General features: G+C 35.1%; 1 protein-coding gene across 1 annotated transcript; it reads right to left on the bottom strand.

Moving 5' to 3' along the window:
• Positions 1-8,961: 8,961 nt before the first annotated feature.
• Positions 8,962-10,149, bottom strand: LOC141661148 (F-box protein At4g22390-like). Its single transcript, XM_074468132.1, has one exon. It carries the CDS (start codon positions 10,147-10,149, stop codon positions 8,962-8,964), a length of 1,188 nt encoding a protein of 395 aa, XP_074324233.1.
• Between the last annotated feature and the right edge of the window lie 1,065 nt (positions 10,150-11,214).

Below are 11,214 nucleotides of genomic sequence, written 5' to 3'. Positions count from 1 at the left end.
TTAGCAGTGTTTCTCCTTGCTCCTTCTTTGTGTACACAGCTGGCTCATGAGGACATCGAACAAAACCCAAACTTTCAAGACAGGAACTCAGTTTTGCATACCAGGCGCGGGGAGCTTGGCGAAGACCATACAATGCTTTCCTTAACTTGTACACGAGATGTCCCTTGCCTGCCTTCTCGAATCCTTCCGGCTGAGACACATATACATTCTCCTTAATATCTCCATTCAAAAACGCCGTTTTTACATCGAGGTGGTGAACAGTCCACTTATTCTTTGCTGATAAAGCGAGCAACAGTCTCACAGTTTCTAGGCGTGTAACAGGAGCATAAACTTCATCATAATCAACCCCTTTCTCTTGAACATAGCCCTTTGCCACAAGACGTGCCTTGTGCTTAATGATATTCCCATCCGCATCTTTCTTTAGCTTATAAATCCATTTCAAACCAATGAGTTTCTGACCAGGTGGCATCGCTGTTAATTCCCAGGTTTGGTTTTCTTCAATAGATTCCATTTCCTGCTTCATTGCTTGCATCCAATTCTGATCAGAAGCTGCTTGCTTGAAATTAGTTGGTTCATCAACTCCCATAAGATACAATTCTTCACTTGTCTCTATTTCTTCTGAAGCATCATAAATCTCTCTGAGAAGCCTAGTCTTCTTTGGCTCTGTGCTATCATCGTAATCTTCACGATTGAGTCGATTGGCAGGTGGTGTCTGAGTAGGTGGTGACTGAACAGATGATGACTGAGCAAGTGGTGACTGAGAAGCGTAACCTTCGTTTTCTTCATTCAAGTTAGAGGAGTAAGTGTCATGTTCAGTACCTTCTTCGTCCTCATTCAAGACTGTGAACTGCTCAGACAATTCTTCTTCACTGTCATTCTCGTTCCATGCCCACGACTTTGTCTCTTCAAATGTTACATCACGACTGCAATGGATACGATTATTTTCAGGGTCATAGAGACGGTAGCCTTTAGTACCTGGTTCTTTTCCAAGGTTGACAACCTTCTTGCTGCGATCTTCCAATTTTTGCATGTTGTTCCCAGGTGTTCTCATGTATGCCAGGCAACCAAACACTCGAACATAACTCAAATTTGGCTTTTGTTCGTACCAAGCTTCGTATGGTGTCTGTCCAGTGAGAGCACGAGTTGGAACTCTATTGAGAATGTATACCGCGTGTCTAACAGCTTCACCCCACAGCTTAGTAGGTAGCTTAGCCTCTTTCAAACAGCTCCTGGCCATCTCTACCACCGTCCTGTTTCGACGTTCAACCACGCCGTTTTGCTGTGGCGTATATGGTGTGGTGTATTGTCGTTCTATCCCAGCCTTTTCACAGTATTCCTTGAATTCATTTGAGGTGAATTCACCCCCCCCCCTATCAGTTCTGAACACCCTGATACAACTGCTAGCTCCCTTTTCAACTTGTGCTCGAAAAATCTTAAAGTACTTAAAGGCTTCATCCTTCCTTTTCAGAAAATAAACCCACATATATCGACTATAATCGTCAACCAATAGAAAGAAATACCTGAAGCCCGACGCTGTTTCTGGAGTGATTGGACCACAAAGATCCCCATGAATTAAGTCAAGAGCTTTGTCAGCTTCATAACTTGCCTTGGCTGGAAATTTCTTTCTCGTCTGCTTTGTCATCAGACACCCATCACACACGTTGCTTGGCTGGTTTATCCTTGGCATACCTCTCACCATCTTCTCCTTAGACATCAAGTGCATCGCTTTGTAATTCACGTGTCCGAGACGAACATGCCATAAGCGAGATAGCTGGTCCACTCTAGACATCAAACACTCTCGTTTGCCGGTTTCTATAATTATCTTATATAGACGATTTGGAGAACGTTTCACCTTCATCAAGAGCCGTTCTTGTTCATCATAAATCCACAAAAAATCTCCCTTTATCATTACTCTATTCCCCGTTTCAGACATTTGTCCCAAGCTTATGATATTATTGCATAAACTTGGGATATAGTAAACATCAACTAATGATTTTTCCTCTCCGTTCTTGCACAACATCGTGACAGTCCCTTTGCCCTCAATCTTTACAGTGGAGCCATCTCCGAAATGCACCTGCCCTGTAACACTTTCATCCAGCTCAGTGAATTTCCCTTTAAAACCTGTCATATGGTTACTCGCACCATTGTCGAGATACCACAAGTTTGAATCCCCTGTCTTTGTTTCATTTCTGGAAAGCATAGATTTCATAAATGTACTCTTGTCTGTGAACAACATCTTTTGCTCTTCTTTCACACTTTTAGCCAACAACAGGGCTGGCTCGTCGTCTTCTATTTCAGCCATGTTCGCCTCCTGTCTAAAATCTTTATTCTTCTTTGGCTTTCGACAATCCACAGCAATGTGGCCATATATACCACAATTGTAACATTTTACACTCGACTTATCTCGCCCTCCTCGACTTCTAACACCAGATGAACCTTCTTTATTTCTTCTGAGCCATTCTTCTCGTGTCAAAAGTAATTTTCCCTCATTTTTCTCACGTTTGGCCCATTCTGCTTCTGTTAATAATAGATTGCTTTCCTTCGTTTCTGTCTTTCCCTTCACACGTTCTTCGTACGCCTTCAAAGATCCCACAACTTCCTCCATGGTCATGGTTTCAAGATCGCCAAACTGCTCCAAAGTGGATGTAATGTGCAAAAATTTTGCAGGTACTGCCCTCAGGAATTTTTTCACCGTATATGCTTCGCTCAATTCTTCTCCAAGGGCTCTTATGTTTGTCACGATTCTATTTATTTTCATATGGAAATCATCGATCGTTTCATCGTCTCCCATGCTTAATGCCTCAAACTCTGACTTCAGTGTTTGTATCCTGGCCTTCTTCACCTTTTCGGCTCCTTGGCAAAGAGTTTTGATTGCCTCCCATGCATCTTTCGCTGTCTCCTTTTCTGCGATAGCCAGAAGAATTTCTTCTGGAATAGCCTGATAGATCATGGCCAGAGCCACCTTATCAGTTTTGTCATCAACTGCAACCTTTGGGTCCTTCTCCTTTGGGTCCTGTGCTTCAATAGCATTCCACACACCTTGTGCCTTCAGATATACCTTCATCTTGAGTGCCCATGCCGTGTAGTTGCTTCTAGCCAACATTGGATAGCTCAAGCCTAACCCCGACTTGCCCTTGTTGCCCTCCATCCTCTTTCACGTCCACCCAGAACTCCCGCTCTGATACCAAGTGTAGACAAATATAAATGAATATATATGTATAACCTGTTTGTATGTTTAGCTGGGAAAGCAATATGCCTGTGAAAGCGTTTTTCTATTATTATGCAGAATGAAAGTTACAAGGATAATAAAGCAAACGATCACATGAATCGTGGCTACAGAATAGGATCGATCTAAACAGATACTTAACAAACTCCTACAATCAAGCTAACGACCATAGACCTGTTCAGCCTCTACTAATGCATAACAAATAAAACACAAGATAATAAAAGATATGACAAGTTTAAGATTATTCCAACAGCTCCTCTGAGAAAAGAAAGGCTGAAACCTAGTGAAAGAAAATCAAGTTGTAGCTTGAATTTGTAATCTTGTATATGAAATAAAAGAGTGTGTTGGTGTGTACTTATTATATATTATGTTTAAGTTAAAATCATATAATTGAGTCCATCTACGTTTCCAACACTTTTATTCTTGATTTGGAGGCTTTAATGCAAAGAACTGGTGGTTTAAATCAACAAGGCATATGACAGGAAAAATAGAGAAGCCATCAAAGTAGAAAGGCAAAAGCTGTGTGTTATGGAGTGTAGATACTACTCTATTAAAAAATACATTGAAAATTTGAACATTAATCCAGTTTGATATATATATGAAATCAATTAATCAAGGACCTGGCATTAAAAACATATATAGTGCACTGCTGAACGAGGATAATGAAACAACATTGCATCATGTTAGACGCTGTAAGTCAGAACAAACAACTTAAAGATAGTTCATATATTCACATACTAGTAACAACAATGAAACTACATTCAATATGTTAATTAAATTGCCGATTGGATAGCTTCACATGTTCGAATGTTTTGATAAAAACAATGCTCGGTGATACAAGAAAGTACTACAATCAGTCTTCCAGAAATCGCTAGGCGTGACAGGACGGTGAGGGTACATTCGAGAGATAAATCGGCAAGTTGGACGGAAGAATATAAATATTATTTTTAATTTTTGTAATTATATAATGATCAATATGTCAAATATTTGTTTGAAAAAATAAATTAGAATGATATTAAACAATATCTACACATTTGACATGGTTATGTACTAATTATTGAGTTTACAATGTTAACTATATTTTAATTCACACTTTTAAATTAATTATAATATGTTAATTTTATATTTTAAGTGAGAAAGTAAATATATTGATTACTTGTTACTTTTTACCAATACTTTATATTAGAAATTGACATGATATTATGTAAAATTATGAAATTAATGAATTAAATTATAAAAAGGTAAAAAAATATTTTTTTAATTATTTTCCGCCTTGACCGTCTAGGACCGATATTTGACCGCCTAACCCACCTAATCCCGATTTTGACCCGATTTTTTGAAAAACGCCTAAATCACTGCTTAGGTCCGAGTCGAGACGTTTTACCACCGCCTAGCGCCCGCCGATACCGATTTTTAGAACACTGTATACATGGCAACTGAAAATGAAAATCTAATAACCAACATTGTCCTTTTTTTGTATGCTAGTATCTGCAATCACCACTTCACTTTAGTTGTTCAAACCCTTTGAGTGAAACAAGGCTCTCACTGTACTTGTCAACTTCATAAAGATATCTACAGCGAGGTGGAAGAATCTTCTTCGCAAGTTCTTTTGTATAGTAATAATAGTTACTGCCAGGACCAAAATGATTATGTTTGACAATAACAAACTGTCCATCACCCAAATATAGAGTTACACAATCATTCTCCGAACAATTATCAATATTGAACTGTTTAGTCCAAGATGCATTACCACAATCAACATCAAATGTCCATAGACTGTAAAATGGTTTACAATCATCAACGGAATTCGTCATATATCAAGGCAAGAGAACCTTCAAAATTCCAAATATTCGACAATCTTGGTTTAGCTAGTTAGGTCATATATGGGAGATTTCCCGAGTATGTGATAGGGATACACCCGTATGATGAACCGACTCTTTCAACTTTTGCAACAACCCTCAGCCCCTAGAGTCGGGAACTTTAAACATTTTCAATCCGTCAAAGTGTAGTGTTTTTTTTGTAACATTGGTGCACCTGACTCTAACAAGTAAATCCATGTGATAGCATGTGCATTTAAATAGGAACGAAGAACTCCGTCCTGTATTTTTAAATCTAGATCACAAGATTGTACAACGAAAAGATTTGTAAATAACAGCAGTTAATTTAGAGCACTATTGAGCACGGCATAGATACAGATTGCACAATCTACAATATTTACTCTAGTGCGTGCCAAAGACTTGAAGCAAAAACGGTACATATATACTTCGATCACATATGTTGCAAATCTGCCATGAGCAATTGAAAAAGAAGAAGAATGTACCGGAATGATGACAAAGAACAGGCGTGCTGTAGAACTATATACACAGTTTTTATGTCTTCTCATACTAAATTTAACTCTTACAGATCAAGTGTCTTTCAACCAGAGATACAACCTGCCAAAAAAGTAGGGCAACCATTTCAAATTCACTACAGACCAGCTATTACTTTTAGAATTCCAAGGAAACACAATACAAGCTAAGCTGAAAATCTCGATACATATTACATCTCTAAAGACCGTGCTCAATGTGTTTGGCTATTCATTGTGTATCTGTCTGGAAAATTACCATTGGAGCTTTGCCTACACTTGCTCATATAAAGAACCAACAGCAAGTGAAAACAGAATGAAACGGCATTAAAACACCGAGTATAACTAACAAGTAAAAAAATTCGTTATTAGACCCCTCAATCATATTATTATAGATCTCTATAATGGAAGAAACATGGGATCCTTATACACCCGTATATAATGACTAATAAGGAAACTCTAACAATCAGAAAACCGCCAAATATTACAGCTAAAATACAAAATTAAAACACTAAGGATCAGTTTACATTTAGGTTCATTAACATACAGAAGTATACAGGTGTCCTATTGTTGATTGCAACAGAGATCACTCATCGTAGCTGGCTATTAGAAAACCCATGTTAAAGTGACTTCAACAAACTAGTAGAGCATTATCTTAATAACACGAATGAAAATAGAATGTCACTGCACCAGACAATCCCATATGACTCGATGTAATCTATAGTGCAATAAAAAACTGGATATTAAAACATCAATGCAAGGATCTGATAGTATTCCAATTCCGGTAAGATATAACATGATCAAGAGTTGGAAATTTATTTAAACGATAAATGAGATCTGTCAACATTTGTTAAGAATCTTCGAATCATGTGAATGTCTCATAGTTGAACAATCCTTCTGTGTATATTTCAGCTCATTAATGTATGGGTAATAACAAGTTAAAAACCTAGAACCCAATACAATAACCTAAAGAAAACAAGGCACATGTGTGCATACTAATTGAAAAGTAAAATTAACAATAACATAAGGCGTATGGCTTTAAACTAAATTCCCACCAGACACTAAGAATACTTCTATGTTTTTTTGGCTGGTTAAAATGTAAAGGATTGGGAATTTGCTATTTATGTTGTCATTTTTTAGCATAATTTTCATTCTTGTCGTAATTTCACTTCAACAAATCATCTACAACTTAAATCACTCTAATCTCCCACCCCATGTCATCCCCAATTCTCATCTCCTTCACTCCTATCTCCATGTCTCTCTATCATCCTTTTTTTACACCTCCAACTCCCATTATATATTTAAATTTCAATTCTCCTAAACGTTACCTATCAGCTTCATAACATAATCAATTTAACAAAACAACAAGCAACAGTCTCATTCTAGACGAAACACCGCAAATTTAGCCATTTCTACAACAAAAATTGTACACATCAACATCAAAACAAAACCAAACTTCCAGCGTAATGTTATATGTGATTCCAATCAGATAAAAAAACTACGAAATGCACTTTCGCATTACATGTATCATCATAAAAATAGCGGTTCAAAAATTTCATTAATAAAACAGAGAGAGAGATCATAATTAAACACTACCAACAAGTCGTACAGATAATTCAAATAAAAAAATAACCTGTATAACAACGGATTTGCCACTGATCTTCAAGTACAGTAACTCAAATTAGATTGATCTTCAAGTATTATGTCAACTTTTCCAAGTTATCTTTTCGCAGTTGAAGGCCATTATATGGACCAACACTTTTGAATTCAATATAAAACAGTGTATCACGCATAAAATTGCAAAGGAATTATTAATATAATTCAAAGACATAAATTATCAAGATCAATCAAAGGCATCATATATCGACATAACAAGAATAAATATTAAATATACTCAAATATAATTTAAAATTAGCAAGGAAACATCTCAAGGGCCTGCGTGCATTACTAGAACCAAGTCCTAAAGATTCTTCTGCAGTGTTCATGGATGTGTATAGTAAGCTATGTTGAATTACCTTTTTCAACCTTAATCTTTTTTCTTTCATTTCTAAAACACCCTACTTGAACAATATTCCAGTTGGGGCAGAACAGAGATGAGATGCTCTTGCATTGCACATCTTGCAGGCGGCTGTTGAGAAATGACCAGCAACTTTTTACTATTGAGCCAACTTTTTACTGCCACATCTGCAGCATTGCCTCACACCTCTGGCATATTTTATAACTGCACCTACAATTGTTCCCAAAAGTTGCACGGCTTCTTTAAACTTCATTCTTGAATCTACAATACAAGCACACTTAGTAGGGAGATAATGTGCAGTTAAAAAAAATCCCAGAAATCATACTTTCTCTTTCTCATCATAAACCTAATTCTATAGAGGGAAACGAATCTAACAAATAATCCACTAAACTTATTTATCTAAACGAACAACTCATTTTGACAGATCAATCATTTAATAGGTAATAGTGATGTTTAGGTTCAAAATGTCCAAAACATGTTCTTACGATATCCTAAGCATGTCATACATATGTATGATACACACACAAGCACCTAAAGATAAACGATCTTTCATTAGTTTACACCAAACAAATTCAAGAAAAAAAGAACTAAAACCAGAAGACCAAAATTTTAACTTGAATTCATAGACTGGATACTTACTGGAAACTTCTACACACACATATACATTAAAAGATGCAAGTCAATCTTTACACAAATAACACACACCCAAATATATAAGTATATAACAACTATAAGTTATAAACTTTACATCAATCTAACGGAACACAAATCACCGAATTTAACAACTTCAAAATGATTCTAATCCTTTCAGAAACCTCAATACATACAAAAGAACGTAAGGAGGGTCTATCTTGTATACTTGATTTGGAGGCTTTAATGCAAAGAACTGTTGGTTTTAATCAACAGGGGTATATAATAGGAAAAATAGAGAAATCAAAGTAGAAAGGCAAAAGCTGTGTGATATATAGAGTGCAAAATACTCTATTAAAAATTACATTGAAGATTTGAACATTAATCCAATTTGATATAAAAATGAACTCAACTAATCAAGGATCTGATATTATAAACAAATATAAGTGCACTGCTGAATGAGGAGGATAATGAAACAAGATAATACATCAAGTTAGATGCTGCAAGTCAGAATTTACAATCTAAAAATAGTTCATTGATTCACATACTAGTAAAAACAATGAAACTAAATTGATTAAATAGCCAATTCGATAGCTTCAATTGTTGAAATGCTTTGATAAAACAAAGCTTTGTGATACAAGAAAGTAGTACAATACATGGTAATTATGAAACTGAAAAGCTAATGACCAACACTGTGCTTCGTTTTTTTCATATGCTACTATATATATATCTGCAATCACCACTTTACTCTAGTTCTTCAAACCCTTCAAGTGAAACAAGGCTCTCGCTGTACTTAGCAACTGTGCAGATAAAACTACCAGGAGGTGGAAGAAACTTCTTCGCAAGTTTTTTTGTGTAGTAATAATAATTACTGCCAGGACCAAAATATTTTTTTTTGACAACAATAAACTGTCCATCATCCAAATATAGAATTACCAGATCATCCTCTGACCTATTCTCAATATTGAACTGTTTAGTCCAAGACACATTACCACAATCCACATCAAATGTCCATAGACTGTAAAATGATTCACCAACATCAATGGATTCAGCATATATCATAGCAAGAGAACCTTCAAAATTTAAAAGACGTGACATTCTTGGTTCATTTCGCTCATATATGGGATATTTGCCAGGTACATGATATGGATACACTCTAAACACTTCCTCATGCAAATCAAACGATAGTAACTCGTAAAAGCCTTCGAAATACAATACCCCGTGGGTTTGAGGAAGAAAAACACCCACCTCTCCAGATGGATAAAACTTAAAAAACTTTATTGATTCAGGAATCTCGATCTCTTTCCAAGAATCCTCATTGGCTGAATACATCTCCACATGTACCGAATAAACAAAATCACGTGTCTTGTAACGAGCATACGCAGTGTACAAAACAATCCTAACAATCTTGTAATCATTACAAAAACCATCATAACCAAACCCTAGCTTAAACGAACAAAAGTGAAATGTTCTGGCAACTGGAGTTGGCTTAAATTTAGGAGTAGGTAGTATCTTAAATTTCCTAATCATCGGATTCCACAAATAAATAGTATCACATTCGAGATTGGCGAGACAAACAAGACCATTACAACACAATACGGAACCAGTCACAACAGTGAAATGTTCTGGCAACTGGAGGTGGCTTGATGTTTTATGATCAGTATCAATGTAAAACTGGTCTCCCAAAAGTTTGAGTATCGACAAGGGTTGTCGTTTCCGGGATTCAATCAAGTGAGTTTCGACGAATTGTGGGTTTAATATAAGAGATAGCCAGGATTTGCAAACTGATTTGCAGCGAAGGAGGGTTACAACAGGCAGTAAGACAAATATTTTGAGCATGAGTTCTTCAGGGAGTAATTCGATACCATACCTCTTCTTGCTGTTGCTGCTGCTTTTCTTGCTACTCTCGCTGCTGCTGCTGATTCTTGCCATCTTCCAAACCCTGATTTTGTTGTGTAAATTTGTGAATTTGATAAATGTGCCAACTGTGCTGGTGACGGGTTATATAACACTACCAAACCCTGATTTTGTTGTGTAAATTTGTGAATTTGAGAAATGTGCCAACTGTGCTGGTGACGGGTTATATAACACTATATTACCAGCGTTATATAGCTAATATTACTCGACTTTTTCCTGGATTTCTTTATTTACTAAAGATTTGTTGTTATAAAACTAGTAGGATAGCCCAATTGCATATATTTTCCTTTTATCTTTTCCTTTTATAATTTTATTTCTTTTCTCACTTATTTGATTGTGATTTTAAAAAATATTTTTAGATATTTTTAATCTATTAAAATTATAGAATCTCATGCATTTTTGCTAGATCGGGTTTCTATCTGTAATGACCAAAAATTTATTTTTTTAATTTGATGACACATATGTTATTTTAACCAACATACTCACCAAACACCTAATTATATCATAATTACTTTAATTAATATTCATTTTATTTATTAATATTCATTTAGTAGTAGTACCATTAATTCTCACTCATTTTACTTATTAATACTTATATTTATCTTTAAATCATTATTGTATAAAAAAAATTTATCATTAATTTTTATGAAATATTATTTTTAAATAATAATATTTTGTATTTTGTCCCAATACTGATACCTATATAATATTTACTTCACGCTTATGTCCATCTGGTTCATTTTATAAGTCACTTTAACTTTCACGTAATTTTAGGTATTTTGACGCTATAGTTATTATTTTTATTTTTTAAAATTTTCTTTTCTAAATAAAAGTTAAAAACAAATATTTTTATTTTAAAAAATTAAAAAGTCTCAACTTTTACCTAAAGTTTAGTGCGGATAATATAATGGACCAGAGGGAATATCTATTTATAGCAGAATATTAATATTTATGTAATATTTATTCCACACTTGTTCAATCAATTAACACACAATTAATATGCACATTTATATTTAACTCGTTATTATATATTTGAAAATAAATACATATTTATTTTATGGACAAAAAATTAGTGTAAAT

This window comes from Apium graveolens, chromosome 5, assembly GCF_009905375.1.
Source record: "Apium graveolens cultivar Ventura chromosome 5, ASM990537v1, whole genome shotgun sequence".
Lineage (NCBI taxonomy): Eukaryota > Viridiplantae > Streptophyta > Magnoliopsida > Apiales > Apiaceae > Apium > Apium graveolens.
The sequence above is the reverse complement of the archived record's forward strand: the minus strand, read 5'-3'. Positions and strand labels throughout refer to the sequence as shown.